The 26,762-nt window shown below is 41.9% G+C and overlaps 1 protein-coding gene across 2 annotated transcripts in view; it reads right to left on the reverse strand.

The window, feature by feature from the left end:
- prkcaa (protein kinase C, alpha, a) overlaps positions 1-25,063 on the reverse strand; it is a 156,563-nt gene extending 131,500 nt beyond the window's left edge. For both annotated transcript variants that reach the window (XM_061064576.1, XM_061064569.1), the window contains exons 1-2: positions 24,712-25,063; positions 21,197-21,228 (exon numbers count right to left, since the gene is read on the reverse strand). In XM_061064576.1, the coding sequence (XP_060920559.1) occupies positions 21,197-21,228; positions 24,712-24,878 (199 nt within the window). In that variant the 5' untranslated portion in view covers positions 24,879-25,063. The remainder of the gene's footprint in view (positions 1-21,196; positions 21,229-24,711) is intronic.
- Positions 25,064-26,762: the final 1,699 nt, after the last annotated feature.

Consider the following 26,762-nt stretch of genomic DNA (forward strand, 5'->3'; position numbering starts at 1 on the left):
GTCCGTGCTGGTTACGCATTGCTCAAGTCCATTTGCAAGTTTAACCTGACACAGCCTATATGCAAATATCTCCATTTTCTAGATCAAATTACTGCTATTTGTCAACTGTGCTGGTTTACATCAGGGCAGTAGAGAAAAGAAAATCAAGACAAGGGATCATAAATTGGATTTGACATTCAAACAATCTTTCCAATTTTACAAACCTGAGACCCTAGGTTTGAGTCGTTTTATCACTGATAGTAACACACAAAGATAACTAACCACTTTAAGCTGTGTTTTTAGGTTTTAGAAGAAGAATTAAGCAATCTTTCCTTTAATACTTAATAATTCTGTGTAAGAATTACTCTCTGATGATTGTTAGATTTGGCTCAGTCCAAAATAAATCCACCAATGACCCAGACGTGTTTCCGGTTATATTAGACACACCAAAATGGATGTTTGATTCATCTAAATAAATGAGAAAATGTTCAAACTAACAGCTCATAAAAAGCTAATGGTAAGGCATGTTTTTCTTTAAGTGGGGTCAGTCTGGGGGGGATAGTTCAGCTTGCTGGTTGATTCCAGAGATTGGCAGCACGTTGGTGACAGCTGCTTTAAAAAAAAACGTCTGCAATTACAGCGGCTGCAGCTGTGATACATTTAAAGTATGAGGCCTCTTAGCCAGTAAAAGAACAAGTCTCATGTTTTGTTGAATTTTTTTTGCATAAGTGTCTGAGTTTGAGCTGTCATAACATCCAAAGCTTTTAAATGAAACACAAAAAGTCACATTTTTGGGATTTGTTGAACCCTTTTAGTTTGTTGAGGTATTGGCTTATCGAGAGAAGTTTTATTATTTTCCCCATTTGTCTTCAAAAGCCTCTCCTCTTCTGTCACAAAGCCTGAGCAGTGACAGAGATGAGCTGCATGCTGATTTGAATTTTTTAACAAACAGGTCAAAAGAGCACAAACAAAACACTGCTGAGAAAAAGCATTATTTTGATCTGTTTACAATACTACATCCGCTTAAAGTCACTTACGTCTCATATTGTCTTTGTGCAAATGGATTATAAAGCACTTTGCAATCTGTGGTCGGATTAACCAGGCATGACGGTGATCTATAAGTGGAACAAATGGAACTTTTTAAAAAGGATTGTAAAATGTTTTTCAACAAAGTGCGGCAGGATTAGGACTGGGACGATTGCCGATGCCGTCGTCCAAATGGAAGCCCTCTACCATTGTACCCCTGTCTGCTAGTTGAAAATCAAGGACCGAGTCAGTGAGTGATGAGACCCTGTGATTAACTCAATGATTAATTATGAAAGAAATGCTTTATTGTTGACAGTGTGTCCATCCGTATACGTCTTAAGACGCGCACAAGAACAAATTCATCAAACTGTGTGACGCATGGCGCCGTCAGTAACACTGATTGTGTCTCAAACTACAGCCGATGATTTGAAGAAGAAAAAAAAAGAGACGTTTACGTGGATTGTCCAGATTTGAGTACCAAAGCAGAGCTACAGGTAAGGGCTCAGGAAGTTTGATTTTGAAAGTCAAATGTGGCTTTCACAACAAAAGTGTGTTTGTGTCTGAAGTCAGTACAAGATGTTCCTCTTCCTCAAGGTAGCTGCGACAAAAAGGTTAAAGAAGACAATGGTGAACGCGGGGGACATAATGAGGCCATGCGTTGACTGGCCTGTCACTGACAACAGAGAGAGGGGCTGAGGAAATCAATATTTAGAGGTTGACCCTGCTGCCCCAGCAACAGTGGGTTTTTAATGATAGAAGTGTGTGTGTGTGTGTGTGCGTGTGTGCGTGTGTGCGTGTGTGCGTGTGTGCGTGTGCGTGTGTGTGTGTGTGTGTGTGTGTGTGCATTGGTTGCAACATGCATTTGCTATTTTTTATAAAGCCCTGCACCTAGCCTTAGTTTTAAGTCCTCCATGAAATATGGTTGTCATGGTTGATGGGGAGTCACACGCCCACAAGAGGGGGGTCGCAAGATGCCTTACATTTAAAATAAAAAATTTGAATATTTTAAAAATTGTTATAGTTTACCCATTATTGAAATGTGTCTGGCTGTGCATGTTATGCCTTATCCACCTCCTGTCTCTGGCACCCTTACTTTTTGGGGGTCTGAAAGCTGAAAAGTTGCTACCCCTGGCCTGGGAACATCCCTGCTTCAGTTAAAAACTCACTCGTTTCAATGAAGAGATTAGTGTTGACATAAGATAGAACTTTGTCTGAGCTGGTGCAACAGACCACTGAGGATCATGTCCAAAATATCAAATTATCATCTATAACATTTAAACTTGTGGATTAAATTAAACGATACATTTTGTGTATTTTTATTTCTGTGGAATCATGACAGTGAGGGGACTTTCACCGGGTAAAACCTGCAACAATAGTTTATAGAATTAATCATGACCCACAGGAATCCTTGAATTTTACGAGTTGGGCGTGTTATTTGACTGTGAAACAGGAAACGTCTGCAAGTCTTGAAAATAGCTGGAAGGCATCGAAATTACACACAAAGGCCTCATTCAAATGAAGAGTTTAATTCTCATGCAGTACGGCAAAAAATAATTAAACTCCATCAAAAGCCCTCTGTTTACAATCTTGACAATGTTTGATTGTAATAACCGAAATCTTTGTATAATCGGGTCCTAAACATCCCACTACTTCGCCGACGTGAGCTTTACATGTGTAATCACGATTCTGCCCGTTCCATCCCACACCCCCACCCCACCCCTCCTCTGTACTCCAGACAAACCCTTCCAGAGCTCTTCCATTAGATAATGCCATTATCAAATCAAAAGTCAGGGCAATTAAATGCAGATTATGATTTAATTCAGAGCCTGGTGCATTAGTCTGCATGCTCTCCAGCAGCCATCTAATACACCTCTAATGCATTCGGACAGTAATATCCCTCTCTAATCCTTGGTAATGTTCGCTGCTGCACCTCCCCATGGATTAACCGAACCCTCTCCGTTTTAAAAACACTCTGATCCGTACACAAAGTAGCGTGCACCTCTGAAAGGTACACCTTTTATTAAGTTGAGGCCTTGTCTCTCAGAACAGGAGGATTATTTTTTTTAAAACATGTGCATTATTCCCTCAGTGGCAGGCTGCAGGAGGTACAATTCAGGTCAGCCAGAGTTGAAGAGTTTATTCCTCCACTGCAGAATGACATCGACGTCGGTTATGTGGAACGGCATTAGAGGATTCCTTTCCTGTTCTCATGACTTGAATTAGAGTCATTTGATTTGAAAATTGAGACTTCACGACATTTCCTCACATATCTGCTGCCGCCTCTTACCTCCAACCTCCTCTTCATCAGACTATACAAGTGACTGCAGACAGACTCTTGAAGGGGAAGTGAGAGCATGAGTGAGCTGCAGTGGTCAGTGACGCCACAGAGACTTTAAATACATGCTATAAGAACAAAAATAAATTGTCTTTAAAAGAACATTTATATGATTGACTCAACGTTACCTGTCCTCATCCTTGTGGTTTTCACTTTACTCAAACGTCTAATTGTTAAGAAGGAAAGATCTCTGCAGAATCCACTCAGATTAAATAAAGACAGGATGATTGAAGGTATTCCTGAGTGACAGTCTGCCCTTAACGTCCCACCTACTCTTAATGAAGACTTCAACACAAACATGCCTTAGCTTCAATGGTAAAAAGCTTTCAAGGTCACTGTTCCTTCAAGATTTGAATCTAACACCGTCAGCATCTCCACGTGATGAATGAAGGACGTGAATATCAGATCATTTCTATGAGCTATAAATGAGCAGGGAGGGAGATGTAATCATCGTCATCCACTGAAGGGTTCCTGTGTTAAAAAGGAAATCACTGTGATGTGTTACCATCAGAGCTTTTGTGTGATGTTCTAACCCCAAAGGGTAAAATCGACTGACAGAAGACCTATTCTGCTCCTCCGTATTTTTAAATCTACATAAATGTCACCATGTTGGAAGTCCAGACTAAATAGGGGTCAACTGATTATCGGACTGGTCGATTATCTGTAACGGTATTTTATTTTACTGATCGCAGATAACATTAATGAATTAAAAATTGCCCTTTTTTGGCTCTGCTGCAAGGTGTGTCTTTTCCTCTGGGTCTTTACACCATAGACTGTAAATAGTGTCGTCACCCATCTGTTCCCGCAGGGGGCTCCGGAGGTTCATTGGCAGAAGCCGCCATGCTGGAAATAGTGGTAGCATCAATTATTAAAAACAAACAATCCGCATGTAAACAGAGGAGCATGTTCCAATACATATCATAAACAACACATATCGCTCCTCACTCTAAGAGATCTACATGTTACACAACACACAACTATCATTCTGATGGTATAGAGACAGAGAAATGAAAGAGTTCAGTCAGCTGGAAGAGGCTTTGTTAGCATCTCAAAGCTTGTGGTACCTCTGAGTAACAGAGCAAGAGGCTTGATCTGTGTGAGCAGGACGACAGGGAGGTGGTCAACATTCACACAGGGAAAGTCTCGACTAACAGTTGTAAATAAAAGGCAAAGAGTCGTTAAAAGAGAGGCTCCGAAAAGACACAACATCAGTGAAGCACCTCATACACTAAGAGCAGTTTGACAAGTGCTTCGTTTTCTCCAAAATAAAGCTGCATTTCCATTACCACAGTTCTTCTGAGCTGACTCACACACTTATATAAAACACTGTGTCAACACTGGGATCTACCTCATCGGTCTGGGTTATCCTCGGCCCGCAAACAGTCAGTCTGCAAACTTCTGTCATGTTTAATGTCAACCCGTCGTTAGGCTGTTAGTGGGCAATAAAAAACTCAAGGGACAAAGAGAGAGAAGGAAGAAAAGACACAAAGATGGAAAACGATCCTTCGTCTTGTGGCAAATATTTAGTTTTCGGAGCTAGAAATAGACACTTGATTGGATTCCAGTCTGACGCTGTGCGGTTTAAAATATGCAATATGAGGACGTTTGAAGAGGAAGTCCAAGTTTCCAAAGGCTGCTGGTGTGAACTCACTCTACACTCTGTTGTTTTCATGCAGGTTTCCATTTCCTTGCACCCGAGGTATGTGTATAGTGAAAAGAGCACGATACATTCTGTTAATTCAGCCTGATGACGGTAAACTGAAGCCTCCATTTCAGAGAGCAAGGCATTAGTACTCTCAAAGTCATAAACTTTATACCAACCATCCAAAACTAATAATGATTTCTGTGACCTTCCTGACTTTTATTATTACTGAATACTAGAATATTCCCTGCGAAATCCAAAATCCATCCAGGCTTGTATCAAGACTCGTCTAGAGGGTAACTCATGGTACTACATGTGATCCATGTCACATGATAAAGATTATCACGATACAGAAATTACGCTTTAATTAAGAAATGTAAAGTCGACCATTGAGGATACGTCACAGTATCTGATTACTGTAAATTTCAGTGTATAATGCTGCATTCATGTGCTCCTCGGATGGTAACAGTTTCTGAGTTGGGATGTCCGACTTCAGTGTGTTCATGTGCGTTTAGTTCGAAGAGTTGCAATGTCGTAAAAACAACAACAAACAGCGTTGATGCTATGAAGACAATGTGTGGCATGTCACTTTCGCAAGATACATTTTAGCAAAAAGTTGATGTGCAATACGTGAATTAATCAAAAGTATCCAAACATTAACAAAACATATTTTGCCCCTCATGTGATGACGAATATGACATCAAGTCAGGCTCCTAATTCTCTCCCAAGTTTCCGAGTTGTTGTTCCAACCTCTGAAACTTGTTTTTCCAGCGTGTCCGACACCCAAAGAATGCAGGGTTAGACACAACATCAATAACAAATGTTCCATCTAAAAAGTTGGCTTCTTCCTGGTGCGAGCAATATACCTGCATGAAATGCTGAGACATGCGCCTTCATGACCACATGTGCAGCCGCCACCATCACCAACTGCACCCGACGCAATGAAAAAATGAGCCCTCACTAATGATGGGACAGCAGGCCAGGCTGGTGGGCCCGACTTTTAGACAGCCTTTCTCCTTCATTGGTTAAAAATTATACATATAAAGAAAAATGTGGTAGAATGAAATTACATGATAAAACAACAACACAGCTGGCCATATGCTCGGCTGCATATGGATTAAGTTATCAACCACCGCTGACCACTTTCAGGGAGCAGATGTTGACGTATAGGCCTGAGTAACGCTTTGAAAGCCGTGTGCGTGTGTGATTGGTGGTCTGTGTCAGTAAGTCTTTGTGTATGTAAGCTGGAGCAATTTAATACAGTAAAATGCTCAATATACCGCACGTTTGGTCGAACCAGCTTATCGACTCCAGTGCGGCCGTAACTACCGGTGATGAACAAGACGATGAAGTCCATTCAGAACGTATCATCATCATCAGGATTATTCAGCAGTCTTTAATCCATGATTAACTTCAGTGTGTCTCATGATAGTGACCCCTGCTATGGTATAATGTGGCAGAAAGAGAGGGGGTAAAAGCCTTTAGCTTGTTTAATCAAGAGAAGTGACAGACGTGGAGGGGAGGGTACTCGAGTAAACAGTCCCAACATTGATTGAACAGTTTCATCTAATCAAGTTTCTCGTTTACAATTTCCCCCAGGATGAGGCAAAAGAGTCAGAAATCTGTCCGAGTATGTGATAGATTTAACGTGCACCGTCTCCAGCTCATTACTGCTAATGACTTTTTAAACTCCATCATTACACTGACATTACACCGGGTCTTTAATGGAGATATTCCCACACCTTTTTCTCCTTCCCAGTACTCATTCTGATACCTGGACTTATGTATCGGCCATCCTCCTATCTGAGAATGAGCTCTGACGATCAGGCAGACAAATCAGAGTCCCTGATAGAAACGTGTTTGTGCCAACTTATAGTTACATTTAAATTGTGTTTCTTAAGGCTGAATCAAAAGAGGAAAAATTAAAAATTAAGCTGATACAGAAGTGCAAAATCCTGCAGTTCCTCAAGTGTCCACTAGAGGCTGGCTGCGGAAGCTCACAAAGTCACATACACACCCATTCAAAAAAGCTTATTTTTACAGCAGAAATTAACACGGTTACGATTAAGATTAAGATTAACTTTATTGTCCCAGTGGGAAATTTGTCTTGGACTTCACAGAGCTCTGATGCAGTAGCAAAAAATAACAAAATACATTCATTTGTCGGTAAAACATGTTAAATAATCATAAAATGCCATACAAGTGAATTACTAAAACCACCATTATAGTTACAACCTGGTTCAAAAAAATTAAATGGATCTGATTAGCTCATGTCTCGATCGGCACACACTGTACGGGGGTGAATTTTTTGATAACTCATCAGTTTTGATTTGATGAAGGATAAGAGTTATTGATTGACAGGTGGGCGCGGTGTAACAGTTTGTTAGGAGGCTTAAAACCCGCCTCAGCTCCAGCTCTCAGGCTGAGACAGCATTTCCAACAAGGCTCCTTTGCACTGACCAAATTTTGTTGTACGTGTACAATGACAAAGATTATTCTTCTATTCTTCTATGGAGACCGCCATCGATGGGACTCCATGAACAGATGGGAGACGTCACTCAGGCTTCGTCGGTTAATATTTGCAGTCTATGGGCTGTATGGGTTGGAATCACAATGGATTTTGGGATGCGCAGTTCCTTGTACCTTTGCTCTTTTTCTCCATCTTCCAATCGTTTTGGGGGCTTTTTTTTATAGTCCAGAGTATTCACGTAGCTGGTCGGCTTGGTTCCAGGATGTAAAACATTGATCGAAGGACTTTCTGAAATGTTAATGGAGGAATTGTTTTTTCTGGTTTACACTTGTATGTCCTTCTCTGATTACATGTGGTTTGTTAATTGTATGGTATGGTATGGTATCGTAGTGCTTTTTCCACAGGATAAGGAATCATGTATACCTATCTTTGATTTTCTTGATGTCTCTCAGTGAAATCTGCCTTTCAAATCCAGATGACATGAAAGCTAACAATTAAAGTAACATCCATCCATCCTGCAGCTGTAGATGCCGTGATATGGAGGACCTACAATGTTCAGTAAATCCTGAGAGTGCTAGCTTGATCCCGATATGTTGAGGGGGTCAACATATCCCTCATCATATGAGAGGGGGGGATCTCTGAAGGTCACCATCCATCGATGCAAAGCACAAGCTAAACCTGAGGCTTTTATTCCCGCGCAGAGGCCAACGTGAGGTCTGTGTTAAACGGAAAAATGTACAATCCAGCTTAGGTTTGCTGCCGGCAGCACACAGGCCTACTTTGCATGCAGACAGATGAGGGATTTGTGACCTGTGGATGCAACTGCAGAGAATCAGAAATGAAGGGAAGGATGGTTTCCTGCTACCCAAAAACGTAATCCCAGTAAGAGAGAACAACACTTACGGCAACGACAAAACAACAGGTGGTTTTTATTCACAACAACAATTACAACCAAAAAGCAGCCTGTTCCATTGAAGTAAAAGCTCCCATTAACCTCCATTAAGCACCTATGATGCCATCCTGCCCTTAAGAACATTATCATCCCACCATCTGAGAGGAGATTTAACAGTGACCCCACAGACGAACATTTAATCACTGAAAAGAGGATTTAAAAAAATAAGCATGTTGAGTTGTGTCTTTTTTTTTAAATGTCAAACGAACCCAAACAACACAAAAGTGTCCAAATGAAAGGACACCGTGTTTCTGCAGGGGAAATAGGCGCTTAAGTATCCCAGTGTCATGTCTCATGGATTCCCCCATGATTGATTGCTGAACGTTGTTTCAAAGCAGTGCGTCAAGAAATGAGCCAGTTCTGTTTTAGTCCTGGGACACACTCGCGGCTCACTGAGCATCACTTATTTCATGTTTGTCACCAAAGAGGAACATGATTTCCTATGATAAACATGCCACATTTGAATTGAAGGCCCATAAAACTAGAAAGCAACAATAAATATCACACGTATGTTTCTATTCCTAACAAGAGGATCCCTCTGCGCTGTGACTCTGACACTCAGCATGCTGTATCTGTGAGCTCTCAGCCTGAGCGCGTTACGAGCCAGCTGCCAAACACTTCCTTCTGCAGGAGCTCAAGCTCTCCCGAACACCAACACGCAGCGGAGACCCTGACGCAAAGCTGCTGGCAATGCCTTCCCCTCCATCTGAGTCTGCAAACATGCCTGTTACATACAAAACATGCGCACACACTGACACACAAAAATACAGAAAACACTTCTTGTTAAGTGAGCTGGATGGATCTTCACTACCTCAGTAAATGGAAAGCTAAATCAGTTCAGTCAGCATGTATTACAAGGCCTGAATTTTGGCCTGAGATTACACTTACCGGTATATATATTATTTTGAAATCTGGCAGTTGCATTGCGCAGCCCAGTATCCGTTCTTGCACCCCAGCCGGTCTCATACACCACAGCCCCAAAAATACTGAACTATCCCTTTAATGTATAGTAAAAGTAACCAGTTAAAAACATGTTTATATACCCCAGTGGTCACACTTGAGGCTAAATGAATGCAGTCACTTCCTTTATCAACAGTGCATAAAATGAACTATGCATGAAGACTCAGATATAGACAATCCAGAACATCCAGAACGACAGGAAATATCACAGATTCCAGTAAAGGAATATAAACAAACCAGATTTTTTTTTAAAACAGATAAACAATTACAATAATGCAGCAAAGGAAATGGCAAAATAGTTGGGTCAAAGGTTAAAAAAAACAACCTAAACAGTCAACGATGGAGTCAAGGAGCTCAAAGGTTTGTCAAATTTGACAGCAGTAAAAAGAATGCAGTGATGCTTCTAAATGAAAAAAGTCTCAGATTCAGAGTGACATCAGTGTGACAGCAGGGCCATGGACGTCATCCCACCTGGGCCTGCTCAGTCAGACCTCTTCCTGAAGTCAAATCCCCTTATCAAACTGTGAAACAGGTTTTGGCTACACCGTGACAGCATGCAATCAGGAAGTGAACAGAGCTCCATTATCTCATGACATGCAGGTGTCAGAGGATGTATTTTCCTCCATGCAGGAGCTGGTATTTGCAAAGAGATTTGTATCAATGTGTCGTCCAGGTCTCTATGGAAGCCTAGCGGGGAAATCTAATTCACTCAAAAGCCCGGTGAGAAGCGGTGCAGCGAGGGAGCACCAGCAGCATTTCCAATATTGACATATTTGACTGAACATCGCGGCTTAGTCAGATGAGTTCAAAAGCAATATTTATGATGGAAGCTCATTCTATTTGCACCAGGATTGACATATTCCAAAACCGTCCCCCCGGGCTGACAAACAGCAGCATTTTTATGTGCAAACATTCCCTTTTACAGTGCAAAGTCCATTAGAGCTCTGAAAGCACAGGACCGCATCTACCACAAATGCATGGTGGGAATTAAGGCGATAAATAATGCAGAGGGGGTTGATTGATTCGTCTAATCTTAATGCAGCTGGTCTGGATTTATGGGTGAGGAGGAACCGTAAGAGAGACAAAAAGCTTTCAGGGAAATCCAGAAAGGCCGGGTGGTTCAGTTTGGCAAAAATGAGCTGGTCGGAAGCAAATTTGTAGCCCGCATCATAAATTCACCCAAGAAGTCATTAAGGCGTCCTCAGCTGTGATTTCCTGTAATATTCAGAAACATGTTTTTCCACTGAATCTCTCTGTTCCCTTTCATCCAATGGGAACACAAACAACAATTAGTGGAACACAGCTTTCCCATTTGAACCAAAATAACAAAAGAGCGAGTGATGAAAAGTGTTGCACGATGTCCTGATTCACTAAACCAGGATTTTAAATTGCAACACGATGCTAGTACAGTTTCTGTCTCAATATCACAAACAAAATCATACGCACCTAATTTTTGGCTAAATTCAAACTTGACTTTGTCTTAATCCAATGAAAGATTGGCAATGTTTGGCATATGACTTAATAACACAGTATGTAAATTTCTGCCACCGGGGGGCTCTCAATCAAAACAATAACAGAAGATGAGGCAAGGCTCTGCTACCCCACCCCCGATGAAAACTAACTCCAAGTTGACCGTAGTCAAGACGAACTGGTGAAACCGACCTGAGGAAGAGAATAGTTTGTATCCAAGTATGAAGAATGAAATAGAAGAAGGAAAAAGAACTAAGCTATTCCACCAAATTGGTTTCCTGGTGCCAATCCCAATTTAAGGCCCAATCCTTTTTTTTTAACTTTCCTGGTGTTTCTGCTAGTTTTTGACAAATACAGCTAGGTTTCAGTTAGAGGACCCAATTTGGTTTGATTAGTTGCTAAATGATATTGACGGGGGTCTCTCCCAGCAGTGCAGCAGGTTGGTATGGATGGGCTGTCCTACAAAGCAACATCCAATAAGTGATTTGTAATGTGTTTATCGATATCCATTTTATGCACGTTATGTCATGTTAAATATTCTATCTGGTGTAAATTTAAAATTTACATTTTTTTTACCTTCCCATCTTTGCTGTGATTGAGTTTGTTTGAAAATAATTAAAGGCCCGTCTCGTAGCGACGTCTGTCTTAAATAAAGGCAGGGTCCTTTTATAGACTGAAGTAAATAAAAGCCCGGGCTATTCATTCAAGTTTTACAGTATCTAAATATTTGACACCCTTGATCCTGATACAGTTGGTTTCATGGTAAAATAAATGGTGCCTCTGGATCTGATAAGATGCTGAATTGAATAATAAAAAGTTGTTTTAACTCCTCTCTATGGCGAGCATGAATCCATGGGGGTGACCATCTTCCAGCTGGGGAGGCTTTAGGACTAAGAGGTTTTACTGAAGGGGATTTACTGGAGTTATTACAGTATACAGAGTTATTATAGAGGTCTCTGTCAGATGGATCATATCTCTCAGGTCACTGGGTCAGCGTCCTGATCACTGCTCTTTAAAAGGGGTCAATCACAGAAGTGATACCAATGACTGCTGTCTCTGAGGAGAACACGTTATTCCCTTTATGTGCGACGGACGGATTTAAAAGTCAAAAGGAAAAGGACCAATGTAGAGGGATGTTATTGGGTTATATCAGCGATTAGAAGTCGTACAGGATCCTTTTTCAGTCGTTTAATACTTCACTGTCATCGGGTTGAGTTGGTGATGGTCCTCAGTTTTTCATAACAAGCTTAATTAGTATTAGCTGACTAAACACCTGACTAAACTTAGCTGACTAAACTTAGCTGACTCCAGGAGGCCTCCATGTTGATGGGCCAACTTGCAACTGGAACGCGGTTAACTCGGGTGTTACATCATTCCCAGCTCTGAGATCCGAGTTACGGAGTAAATGGAACACACCAGTAAGAGTAAAAAAAGTGAAATGTTTGAGGTCACAAGGTGATATTACTTCAGACTTTTTAAAGTGAAATGAGCCAGAGGTGTCGTTCTTTTTCATCACTGTGGCTACAGGGAGATGCTATGTTGCTTTACTACGGTGTGCCTAAAGGGACAAGATAGCACGTGGATTAATGCAACTTTTAGAAATTAAAACGTTAATTTCAGCATAATAGCATAAGCAATAAGTAACTGAAATGTAATAAAAGGTTGAAACATACTGTATACGTCAGGTCTAGAACTTGTTAACATCTGCAGGACTTGACACTCAGCATGTGTCTCTCTTCATAAAGACATCATGTAATCGTGTCCATCTAAAGACTGAGAGAGCGTCCTCCTGTAAACAGAGTCGACAGGCTCTATGCTTAGCCGTGTGTCTCTTCTGGAGGCTGAGGAGCGGCTTTAAATATAGCCTATGTTGAACTCTGCCCTCTTCCCTCTCTGCCTCCTAAACACACACACTCCTCTCTACTCAGAAGAGCTCTACATCTCGTACCTTGTTCATCTCAACGAGGCCAAAACTGTTTAAAGGAAAAAGCAGTTTGGACTTTTTCACCCCCGGGAGCTCAGCCATGAGGAAAACCTCGCACAAGCTCAGGAAACTGATCTCCTTTGTTCCACCGGAATCTTTTCAAGTAGAAAGAAAGACGAAGGACGAAATTCAGCCCTTAGCATCAACACTGTTAGCAATCAATCTGTTGCTTTGTATTATTTTTTACTTTCAAACAGAGTCCAAGTGCCACAGAACAAAAAGGCTTTCATGTCTCCATCAAGAACCATAACTACCTAAAATGACTTCTTAGACGACCAAATGATGAAAGGGAAATTATTACTGAGGGTTTAATAAACAACAAGTTCTCCATCTCAGAAATCAAGTCATGTGGGCTTAATATGAGGAAAAGAAACTCCAGAAGTCTCTGAGTGGGGAATGACATGTGGGGAAAGGGGCCACAGGGCCGGAGTTGACCTGGGCCGTCCGCTTGGAGGACCATTGCCTTCGTTAGTATTAAGGCTGTCATGGCAGAAAGGATAGAGATGTACAGATAAACCAATTTGAACTGTTAACTGATTTGAACATTAAAGACCGGAGTAAATTGGTATGTATAGGCTTGGATCGCTGAAAAAGTAATGGGGCGCTGGATGGCCTAGCGGTTATGTACAGAGGCTATAGTCCTTGCCGCAGCGGGCATGGGTTCGAATGCGACCTTGGTCCTTTGCTGCATGTCATCCCCCAATCTCTCCTCCAGACATTTCCTGTCTCTCTTCAGCTGTCCTATCTAATAAAGGAAACAATGGCCCAAAAAATAAATATACAAAAAAAAGTAGCATAAATGGCCCGGTTTCAAAGTTATGAACATGTTCATTGTGGCTTTGCCTATACTATAGACTTTAACGCGGACTTAGGGAACTTACCAGTTCATGTCATGTAGGGAATCTTTTCCAAAAGTCTGCCCGTCAGCGATTCAAAAGAATGAAGAATGTCACCTGTTGAGATGGCAAAGCGATACCTGTGCTAGGATGCTAACATTTGCAAGCAGCAGCACAACCAGTCCAGAATATCAAACGCTTTCACTGGTCACAACCTGTAGAAGTTTGTTTGCCTTACCAGGAAGAGAGAGTGGGGAAAGCCACAGGTTGGAGTCAGACGCGGGCCATCGTCTTGGAGGACCATTGCCTCCGTACAAGGAGCGCGACCTAACCGCGAGTCCACATGCGCCCCCGTAAAAAATCATCTTGTAACACCCCTAAAAACCATGCTGGGGCTCTGGCATCTTATGTTTGAAGTGTGTATCGCTTCTTCATATTTGTGTGTGATTAAATACAAAACTTTAGAAAACAGATTGAGGAGTTCAAACAATGGAGTTCACAAAATTTTACATTGAAATCGATTTTCTGCATGAGCCAGAAGGGGCACGAACAGAAAAGATAAGATTTCTGTTGCACTGTGACTTCAAAGTTTCTAGTTTTCAACATGTTGCTATTACATCACAAGGACCCAGCGGCATGACTCCAGAAAAATATCCTTTGTTGTCTCATTAAGGCACAATTGGAAATAACTCCTGACTTCCCTGCGAAGAAACACAATATTTCCGGTATTACTCACTGAGGCTCACATCAGTGGGATTCATTTCAGGCCACCTGGGGTTGTAATTTTAATAAACTCTCTCTCTGAAAGAATTAATATTTCATTATAAGTGGAGTAACGCCCCTGCCCCCCAAAGAGAACCGATCGCTTCAAACTAATGCATCAATGAAGAGAAATGATGGTTTGGTGTTTTTGTTTTGGTGCGGCTGCCTGTTAGGATTTTACATTTAACAACACAGTTGAATGATTTATAGTCTGTCGTTAACACTTTAAACATACATAATGGTTCTCCGCCTGTGGTTAGATTTGTGTGAGCACAGTGCAATGATGTGAATGTTGCTATAGGAGCGAGCTAAAATAGAGAAGAAGTAACCGTATAGAGCGCATGCAGCAGCCAGTATAGGCAGGGAGCGTGGATACCTGAGTTTACTTTTCCATGGACTGTCAACAGAAGCCTTATTGGGAATGGCGGATGTGCACAAGGATATTCAGAGTACCGTCCAAACACAGGAGCAGCACAGGGTAAACAAAGAGTCTGTACATTGATGGGATTTAGAGGTTGAAATTGTTGCTCTGATAGATCAAACAAGAAGAACAAACGGATCAACAGAGAGGCAGGGCTGGTTGAACTGGTTAGTTCAAGTTGTAAAAAAGAAGATGAGGGTTATGTACTTATTAATCTAATGAGGGGAAATTCTGGAGCTGGAGGGGGGCGTCAGTGCCTTGCTCAAGGGCACCTCTGCACTGCTCAGGAAGTGGACTGGCACCTCTCCAGTTACCAGACCTATTTCCAGTTTCCAGATTTTGACACTTGAACCGGTAATCCTCAGGTTCTCAGACTGAGCTACTGCTGCCTAATGTTGAAATGTATCTTTACAGATTCATTGTTTTCTTAAGCAGGTCAACACATTTACAATAAGCATGAACTATTAGTCCTAACAGGGGTCGAAGCAGGGATCAAAACGGGGTCAAAACATTCATCACTTTAGACCTGTGCATGCCCTCGCTTGTTCAGCTTTACATTGCGTATCCTCCTGTCTTGAGGGGCAACGGCAAAAACTATTAGTTTCTCCTGGTGTGAATCAGGGAACATTGGGAAGCCTCGGGGGAAATCAGTATCTACAGCCTGCCAATAAAGGTCCAATCGGGCGAGGGAGTTAGAGGTCCGCCTCAGGAAAAACAATTAAGTGAAAACAAATCTATCGACTGCATCGGATTTATAGTAAAGATCCTGTAGGAAGCAGTGTATGGAGGAGGAAGTGAGACTTTTCACGAATTTGTACAACACTGGGAAATCCTTTTTATTCTTCCAGAAATGTCCTGCTTTTTATGGACCAAAAAGCTTGTTATTAAAAGAGTGAAACTGGATCAACACTGTGGGATTGTACTAATGTTTGTGATTTAGCTTACAGAGAACAACGGCCATTAACACCCTGTAAGAAACGTCAGTGTTTGGCAGAATTCCTGGCCCCTCATTTATAAACAGTGTGTATGGATGTTGGAGAGAACATACAAGTGTTTTTATGGTCGTAAGCACATCAGTACTTAATCAGTGTTGGGTCATCTGGAATGTTCTTTCTTTCAAAGGTCTTTTTATTGAAAGATAATAACAGAAAATAGCTTTTACTGTACAGGGAAATATTTTTATTTTCTTCCCCCCACCCAACCTTAACAAAAACACTCATACATGTCGCAAAACACCCAAACATGAGACAAGCCTAATCCAGACGACAAACAACCACAGCTGCACCTAGAAGTCACATTCTGAATAATAAAAGGTCAAGGTCAACAATAAACACATCTGTACAGATAAGGGCACACCTTCCTGCGAACTCCAAAGGAAGCCGAGTTGCATTTAAGAGTTATGTTGGTATGTAGGATGCAGTAACACACCCCAAACTACCCCCCCACCCAACAAAATACTTGGAAGAGAAAGAAAAAATGAAGAAAGAAAGAAAATAAAAAAAATAAAAAAAATGAAAAACTTTACAAAAATAAATAAATCATATCAAGAAAAATAAGGAAATAAAATAAAATAACTAAAACAGAGTAATAGGCTACTCAGATATGACAGTAGTGGGTCTCTCAAAGAATTTCAGGAAGGGGTTCCACAATTTATGAAATTTGCTTTCCGTTCCCTGGGTAGTGTAACGTATTTTTTCTGGCATGTTCTTAAGCAGTATTCTTTTGCTTGTTCAGGTTTCTTTTTGCATCAACGCCTCCGATTAATCACATAACAATAACAACATACGCCTTTAAAAAACGATGGGAATATTTTCTTCGCATTAATGGCCATTTGAGAGGCCACTCTTTGCTATCGCCAAACATCTTGTTGCTCTCTCTGAAAACACGTTCGGAGCGTTTGGCATGTCATATCTTCCAAAGAGGCAACTTGACCCTTGGCACTACTGTCACCGATGTCTTTTAAAGTCTTAGTCTTAGTAAACAAGTCTGTTTCATTACTAATTCAAGTTTTCGTTATTAAGAGAAACCCTAAACATGGATGAGCTTAATGCACTATTCTGCCATTCTATGCTAATCAGAGCAACCTTTGGTGTTGGAAAGTTAAGCCAATGCAAAAAAAATAAAAACGCTGCAGTTCCTCGAGTGTCCACTTGAGGCTTGCTGCAATAGCCCCATTAGTCCCATACACACTCATGTTAAAGTGTCCATTTTCACAGCAGAATTAAACATGTTTACAGCATGGTTCAAAATACAAATTTAATTTAAATATCTCATGTCTTTGTCAGTTGACACAGCAATCACTGTGTTACTTGAGGTGAATTTATGTATAACTCATCCATTTTTATTTTATGAAGGATACGAGTTATGCATAATATGGGGCGTGGCTGAGTTGAGGTCTGTGTGTTGTAGCTGTTTGTCAGGAAGCTTAAGATCCCCCTCAGCTCCACCTTTTTGCCTGTTGCTACGTTGACAGAAAGTTAGTTTATAGACAGTATTTTCTATATAGCGAATGCCATTGCCATCACTGGGCTTCAATACTATGCTTCAGAAACTTATGGATGACATCACAGAGACTATGTCCATGTTTTATACAGTCTTTGGTGTGTAAGCACAGTCAGAGCGGTGCTTATATTTACACACATACTTGAGTTAAGTACAGGTTTGTGTGGCAATGCTCTAACACACTCATATGGCACACATTATCAACGCAGTGTTGATGACTCATGGCCATGTACATGTGAATAAATCCTAAGCAAAGACTGAGATGTTATAATAACACTCTCTGCACTGAGTGTCTGCACTTACAAGTGCTTTTATAAAAAGCACTTGACCCCAGAACACTGTGGCCAGCAGGAGACCACGGTCTCAATATGAATGTGTCTCCAGCCGACACCTGTGAAACAGGTCAGAGAAGAGGTTCACACCAACCCTCAAACCTAAATGTAAAACCAAAACCCAAAGTGTGAGGATGTCACTCTGAGCAGTGAAGCTGCTGAGTGACATGGCTACAAATTGCTCTTCTGTATAACAATGACGACTCAACGGTGATTTGAGACACCCTGCTGCACAGCACAGAGCTGTGAAACAAGACTCCTGAGGAAAAGTATCCAACTGACAGCACAGTGATGGTTCACAAAGCTGATACAATCTAGGACGGTGGTTACAGACGGGCGTGTTTGTTTCCCAAACGCTAACATGGCTCTAATGTTTCACTGTGTAGGGCTTGCAGATATGTTTTTTCACTTGCACCAAAATAAGGTTTAGCTTCAACAAATGAAGTCAGAGAAATGGAATGTGTTGCAACCATTGATTGTATTTAAAAATGGACGACACATCTCCACTTCCTTGTACAATAGTGAGGCCAAACCCCCCCCCCCCCCCCCCCCCCCCCCCAACAGGAGCTGACGTATCGCACATTTGGAGCCCCAGTCTGTCAGTTTGAAGCAGACACTCAGATATGTTGAAACAATAACAGTAATAATCATTTGCATTCCAAGAGGGTCCTCACACCCTGTGTAGGCCCTAAAAATACAAATAAATGGATAATACAGAAACAAAAACTAAGTGCTGGGTAGTGTTGTGGAAATTTGAAGTTGTGAATGTTTTAGTGAAATATCATTAAAATAAGCCAATAGAAAATGGTATAAGGAAAGGCAACAGCTGTAAATTCTTCAGGCTCAGACAAATCCATATCCTGGCGCTGCATCTGAGATGAACAATAAAGGAGATGTGTCAGTCTGTGACTGTGTCAAAGACAAAACCTCGCTCGTGGTAGGAACACGAGCAGAGCATACCTGACCAGAGATGTTGCTCAGGTGAGTGGAACGTGGAAAAGGCGTACTTAAATGATGTATAATCCATAAAGTAGTTTGTGCCTTTCTTTTGGAGGGGCAGGAGGTCGCGTTGGGAATGACATCATATAGCGGTCCACTTCCTTGTTTGAGCACGGTTGCGTTTAAATCTCAGGTACACGTTTGTGCCCGAGACCACCTCTTCAAGCGGACTCAGACACAGTACCCAAGTCCAGTACGTTTGTGTTCACACTAATAAAATGAACCAGACTTTGGGGTCAAGTGTACCCGGTCCCTCGTGTGAAACAACCCTCAATCTAACTCCAAAATGTTCTTTGAAATAACCAAACAAGCACTGACATTCAATGAGCGGTCATATATGACGTGCAATCTCAACGATAAAGGAGCTGTTATGCTGTGCAGCCCGCCCTATTCTTAGAAACGTTTTCCAGGCTGAGAATTAAATGTCAGTCTAGTTACAGAAATGTCACTCTGCAATTCATCACTTTGTCATTTTCACGCGGTGACTGAGAGAGTGACTGTCTCTGTTGGAGGACCTGACCCTCATTTTACAGAAGCTTTAGTTTAATAATTGATGGCTAAACAGATATCATAAAGCGGGGACCTTTCCCCCTCTGAATAGCTGCAGAGTAACCAATCACCTTCCTCTTGGCGAGGCACTCATTATTTATTTAGCAGATCCAGGCGCAGATTTATGATGGAGGAGGAAGGAGTGTCTGGATTCTGACGGGAGTAATCGACCCTCTGCCGTCTGAATGTTTGATGCAGAAGAGAAAAACCATCCAGAGCGCCGCCTCTAATCATTTTATCACCTCCTGTATCAGAAGCCGCCGCGGTGACACTGAGGCGGGACGACATTGTGACAAGTTGCTGTGAAAGCAGACGAGGGGGGCTGCAGAACGCGCAGACGATAATGTCAGGTTATGCAAAAACATGTGCAGCTGTCAACACGCCGACACCTTGGACTGACTTAGACTGAGTGTAGGCGTCGGTTGTAAATTGAACATAAAGACATTTGCTAATATTTGTCTTCCTATGGGCGAACATTTCCCAGACACACAGCCCACTATAACCCTTCTTGGTGTATGAGTATGATGAGTAATGATTCAGTTAAGACCTCTTTTTGTTTCAGAGTCTCTGGTGCTCTCGAGGGAGGAGCTTCTGAATCACAGAGATCAAACGCCGTGAGTGGTAATGTGTTTATTTGAAGTGTCTAACAGACAGAGAGAGACAGACAGTCATCTGATGTCTGAACAACACGAGAGGAAGAAATCCATCGAGTGCCTCCAAACCAGACCTCCACAACACTCAAGATATTACTTTAAACTTACACAAAAAGCAAAAATCCACTCGTCATGGGAACGTTCTGCATCTTTCGGCTACTTTTGCCGACTTTCTGATAAAATTACACCAGAAATAAAATGTGCAAAAGTGGGAAATCCAGAAGCCGCCCCCCTTTTTCTGGTGTGTTTCCACCAAGCAGTCCAGTCCAGTCCAGTTTAGTTCGGTACGGTACCAGTTCATTGGCGTTCCCAAAGTTGGGAATGGTACCAAAATAAGGGATCCGTACCATCCTACTTTTTTGGTACCCTTCTGTTGGTGTGTCAAGGGTCCCGATCCGAGCCTAAAGGCTCCCCTTTGTTTACTGTGTCCCTGTTCTTCTTCTTCGTCATAAGTTTATATGCAGGAAAACATTTTGTTGTTCACAAAGCATCGCTCTGTAAAATGAGGTGCGACCCTGTAAAGCATGGACAGTGTGTAGTGTCTGTTTTTAGATTGGAAAGTGTAAACGACGCAGGACGGTTACCTAACAGCATCCCTGATTCCTGCACTGCTACCTGGGCACTCTGTGTTAGAGTCCGACTTTGACAGGCGGAGCAGTTTACACATCAACACAATGAATCCTGACACCGTGTCCTAACAGCAAGCAACACAAGCGAGCGTTAGCAACAAAATCAGCTTGATTCAATTGTTCCCTCTTTGGGTGTCCGTGCAGCCCGCGAGCGACGCATAAAGCTCCTCCGGCAAAATATCAGGAGTTTTCTCAAAGTGTGAAAGCCCTATATGAAAGAGCTTCACTCAACAGGAAGTACTTTACTGATGCTAACTGTCTGAACAGCACATTAAACAGCGTGTGTCAGCGTGAAAACAACTTTTTTTAATCGAATTCAGCACCGTGCCACAAGCTGAGAAGAATAACTCGTTGAGTGTCAGAGCTGTGAAAAGAATTAACTCGTAATATCAGAAACTAGTTCACCGCTGCTAACATGCAGCACAGTGTAGAGAAATGAAAAACAGTGTCATTGTAGCTCACTGCCTTCAGGCTGCAGGATGACCACGACATCACAACGCCAACTGTAGCTTAGCATAATGTCATAGGAGCGGTTTTCATTTTGGTGCATGGAAATGATGGACCTTCAGACAACATGTATGATGGAAGGATGTGCCCAAACGACTGGGATGGTCATTTATTTTGTCATGTTGTCTTATATTGATATTTCTCCACTGCTCATAATGTGGGAAAGAGTCTGGGAAGTTTGTTCTTACCTTGGCACTGGAATCCTTGCTTTCCAAACCCCCTGTGAAAACAAAGAGAGCCGCGTTAAGTTTCTGTTTTACTTTCTCACACACACACACACACACAGTGAATCCTTTCACACCTGCACAGATACACTCGTACACAGGGACCGGGTGTTGCATAATGTACATCCCTCACTTCTGAACAACAGCACTGCAGAGCTCTCCATTTTTAATACTCGGCTGGAAGCATCTTTTGCAATAATCCCAAATCAAAACGATGAAATCAATATTTAAGAACGTTGGGCATTATGAAGAAAAGTGTGTGGACACTTCTTAGCTCCATTTTCCACGAGCTGGGTCAGTGCACTTCATTCAGATGAAGGAACAAGCTGCTGATGCTACTTCATCTTCTGATATAAACACAACAAAGAGCTTCAACCTTTGTGATGGCGATTCAGGCCGATTCAGTGTGCAGGAGTTTGCTTGTCATATTTGTTCATTAAAAAACTGAAATGAAACTAAATCGGGCGCCTACATGTTCTGTTGTCGTTGCCTTGGTAATAAATCAGGTATCAATATTTTTTGATTATCAGAAGTACGGTTTATAGATCTGGCATCATGACATCCTAAGGCTTTGTAGATTTCAAATGATTCATGTAGGGCCTGCGTCCTCAGACGGCAGCGCCCACAACCTCCGGTTCAAAAACCATTTGAAGGAGTCGTGTCCTGGTATCAGCAGCAGCTCTAGACCCTAAAAAGTGTTCCTTCAAAAAGACGAGTCAGACTAGCGTCTCCTCCGTCGTTGCTGTCAACAAAGCTGATATCAGAAGTCCCGCCCCTTCTGTATTTTGATTGGTCAGTGAGAGAGAAGTGACATTGACGAGCGTGACGTTGTTTTCAACTGAGAGAGACCAATAAATTTGATCTGCAGAGTCCCTCTGCACCTTTAAGAACAAGCTAAAGACCCAGCTCTTTCATGAATACCTACTAACTTAATGATGATGGTCTCCATATTATTGATGATGATGATGATGGTTGTGACGATTGTTTTTGTTTGATAACGACGACTTATAAGATAGTTTCTATACTGATTAGAGCTCTCAAGAACTGACGTCAATGTTGTGCTTTGCCTCTGGTCACTTCCTGTCAGCACCTGTGTGTCCAATCAGACTCAAAGCTGATCGTTTGCTCTTACTGACATTGTTCCCTTTTTTTCTAGATCCTTGCTTGTGTTGTACTTACTCTCTGATGTACGTCGCTTTGGATAAAAGAGTCTGCTAAGTGAATTGTAGGATTGTAGAGAGCAGCGACGGCTAACGTCGAGGGCGATTTAGCGCTCAGGACGGTAAAAGCTAAAACTTCAACTTCAAATAACTTTAGTTATCCGTTAGGAACTTCAGTTGTGTAAAAGAGCATCAGTGAACACTGAACAACATCGGTCTTGACAACGGGCGCTGCCAGCTAAAAAAAAAAACGGCCGTCTGTGGACACTTCAGGAACATCACGAGAGGGAGTGACGTCCCACTGAATATCAGCGCGGCTGTGATTCAGTCTGAAGATAATCCAAGCAGCTCTGATAACCAGATCCCTGTTGATTTTTGTCTTCTATTGTATCTATTTCGTTTTTTTTTATGCTGGACCAGTCTGTCTGAAATACAGGAACACACTGAAATATTCATATTTTGAGTATAATTGAGTATAATTGTGAATATCAAATCCCAGGTTAATGTATTCTTGTTTGTTTTGTAAAACTGAGATAAACACTGAAGACTAGAAATACACAAAGAGCAAAACCTTCTTGAACGTATGCAGCAGAGCAACAAGTTGTTTTGTCAAGTGGAGAGCGAGCTCTGCTGAGGCGGTGTGTTTGGTAAAGGTCAGAGGTTACACTGTAAAACTGTCAGGGTTAGAAGGCAAAAGAGCGACCTGAGAACTCCCAGCATGCAGCAGTAAAGGAGACTTAGAGCAAACTGTCGGCAGGTTTACTCCTTCCACTGTCTCACCTAAACATCTGAAATGACCCTTCAGCTAAAAGAAGCCTGAATGCTTACATGTTTAATGAGAAAGAACTGCAACATTAAGGCAACACTTTCTCTGCATCTCTGACAGCCACTGCCCACCTCAAGTGTTGTTTTTTTTTTAAAAACTGAACACCATGTGCACATGTGGAGCCGTTTATCTGCAGTGCAGGTGAAAATACTGTCAACACATGGGCTCACCTCAGGGTGCCCGTAAACTGCTGAATTTCCTGCTAAAAATCAAGCAAGTGTGCAGCTCTGCACAGTCCTCAGCGGTGGGGGGGGGGGGGGTAAAAAAAAAAAACTATTCTGCTCGGCTTTCAGATCGAAACAATGTGCCTGGCTGGTCCAATCACAGAGAGACTCTACAGCAGTAACGTTTCAATCAGGGACCAATAAACAACTTAAAAGGTATAGGTCAGATCTTTTAAGTGCGGCTGTTAAAGGTACTTGTCAACAGTAGGCGTATTAACCGCAGGGGTGTCGGTCTCTGCAAGCATTTACAAGTTTGGATTGAATGTGTTGTCTGTTTCGTCGGCTGCAGGTCTGAACAGCTGAGCTAAAGGTGGAGGAAGACAGGTGTAGTGCGCTGAAGAATCGCTGAAAGGGCTAATGACGGAAAAATCAAGAGCTGACAAAACATGACACGTAATGTACACTAACACGGTCTTTGTTTTTAGGTGACTTTAGCTCAATCGTTTGGTACAAATTAGGGCTGGACGATATATCGAGTTTATTACGTAGCCTATATTGAGATGAAGAGTAAGATATCGATATAGTTTATGCTTTGTTTAAATTAACACAGCATAAACACATTTCTGCCGTAGAGCCGTAGATACTAAAGTTCTCTCACTAGCATCAAGCATCGCAACAACGCAGACAGCATGGTTTGAAATCGCGAGGTCGGCGGTTAAGAAGTATCACCGTATCGAATCTTTGGACAACCCTAATGTCCACTGTGAGGAAGCAGGCTGACTTTAAGGTGTCCTTACTGGTTGAGATATTTTAACCTGCATGTATAACATAACATAACACAAACAGAATCCTGTGAGTGAATGTAAATGCAACATTTGAGTAATTTGTTCATGCAGGGGTCCTGGGATTCTCCAGCTACAGACAGGGACCCCAACAACAACAAAAAAAGATCAAATGTGTGCTTTCATGTCAGGGAATTTTGCAGGAAAATGCAAAAACAAATGCAGACATGTATTAGTTCCACTGCTTCACTAATTATATAAACAGCAGCATGACTCCACCCATGTGGGACTGCTGTGGAGGAAAAAAAAGACTCGACTGCCTGGGGCTCCTGGAGTGATATTTGACAGGAAACTGCTGACGACTTCGGGACACCCATGATATCTCACTTTAATGTGTAACAGAGTCTGTCAGGAGTGTAGAGATTGCAGGATTGAGCAGGAAAAGTTGTCCGAAAGTTACATCATCATCGAGCACTGAAGTTGTCCACAATATGCAACAGGCAGCAGCGAGGGGGGGGGGGGCGGAGGTGGGAGACGGAGGACTCACCAGATGAAGTCGGTGCAGTGGCTGCAGAAAGTCGGCTGCCTGAAGAAGCGGGCTATGAATTTGTGGTTCTTCACCTCGTGGACGTTTTTTTGCCTCAGCGCACCTTTGCGAGCAAACCTGTTCGCTACGTCCGCGGTGGACGACTCGTTAGAAGTCACATCAGCCATGTCCCCCCCCTCAGAATGAACCCGTGCCAAAGCGTCAAAACTAACCCGTGCTACAGCTTCAAAACAAACCCGTGCTAAAGCTTCACGTCGCTGACAGGGAGCGGTTTTCAGTCCGTGTGGAGGCGCAGCCCTCAGCGCGGAGACACTGTACTTACTGTGTGAGGGCTTTCCCTGCCTGTTGATACAACTGGGCTGCTCCACTGACAGCTCCGTGACACACGGCAAGCTACACGCAACGAGAAACCACTACATCCGGCACACCTTCAAAATAAAAGTTGTTTTGTTTTCAATTGTCTCATGTCAATTTTTGCAGGAGGCTTTTAAACCTGTAAATAAAATGTTGCAAGTTCCTTGTGACCCGGATGAGGAGGACACTTATTTCACTGTGATATTAACACCCATAATGAAAGAAAGAATATAAATTTTTAATGAATTATTCCAAAACTGCAACTTTTTCCATGCCTTTTGAGCTTTTATGGATAAAGGCTTCCTGAAATGTTCAGGGTGAGCTGCATGTGTGAACGCAGAATGTAATCACACAGATATACTTTCCTTTGAGACCTGAGGACGCTAGGAGCCTCGCACGATATCAACTGCTGGAGGGCACAAAACTTTCTCCAACTGAACAATTCTAAATCTGAAATCATATTATTCAACCCGCCAAACTCCACTCATATCTCAAAGAGCTGCCTCGGTCCCTTATTCGCCAATGTCCAACCCACCGCCAGAAATCTAGGAATAACATTTGATTGCAATCTCACCTTTGAATCCCATATCAAAACAGTTGTCCGATCATGCTTCTTCCATTTACGCACCATCTCCAAAATGAAAACAATTCTAACCCAACCAGACCTTGAAAAGATCATCCATGCCCTCATTTTCTCCCGACTTGACTCCCTCTTTTCTGGAATCACAAATAAATCACTGTCTCGCCTCCAGCTGGTCCAAAATGCAGCAGCTAGGCGTCTTACTGGTTGTAACAGACAACATCACATCACTCTAATTTTAGCTTCATTACACTGGCTTCCTGTAAGTTTTAGAATCGATTTAAAGATTTTACTCATTACTTAGCCGGACAGGGCTGGCTCCAAGCTATATAACAGAGCTACTGACACCATATGAGCCAGCCCGCAGTCTTAGATCCTCAGGTGGGGGCCTCCTGGTCGTTCCAAAGTCGAGACTTAAAACTAAAGGTGACCGGGCCTTTTCAGTCAGGGACCCTCGACTTTGGAACGACCTCCCTGAGGAGATAAGACTCGCAGATTCCCTCAATTCTTTTAAATCCCTTCTTAAAACATACTTTTACAGACTTGCTTTTATGTGATGTTGTCTTCTTAATGTCTTTTCTTACTCGTTTTACTATTTTTATCTTCTTTTACTTCTTACTGTCCTTTTATTTATGCTCTTATCTTAACTCCTCTTATGTTTTAACTTGGTAATTTTTTATCTTACTTACTTTGTCTATTTATGTTTTATATTTATATAAACTTTTTATTTTTATTAATATTATTGGGTTTTTTTATCATTTAATCACTTGTTTCTATTTCTTTTACTGCTCTTACCTTCTTATTGCTGTTATCTTTTTATTTGCTTTCAGCTCTTTTAGTTTCTTACATCTTTTTAAATCTTTGGTCCTCTTGGTCTCAGCTCGTGTTGTTGGGTTCTTGCTTTTCCTGGGTTCTGATGATGGTTCTTGTGATGGTCGGGTTATATATGTCTGTTGGGTATCCTGCAATATGGGTTCTTTTCTGTTTTATTTTTAGTATTTTGCATTTGTTATGTTCTTGCTGTTGTTAATGTTCTTCTGTGTTTGGTTTAGTTTACTTTGTTCTTGTTTTTGCTGTTTGTCAAAGCACTTTGTAAACCTGTGTTTTTAAAAGGTGT

The sequence above is a fragment of the Labrus mixtus genome, chromosome 2, assembly GCF_963584025.1.
Source record: "Labrus mixtus chromosome 2, fLabMix1.1, whole genome shotgun sequence".
NCBI lineage: Eukaryota > Metazoa > Chordata > Actinopteri > Labriformes > Labridae > Labrus > Labrus mixtus.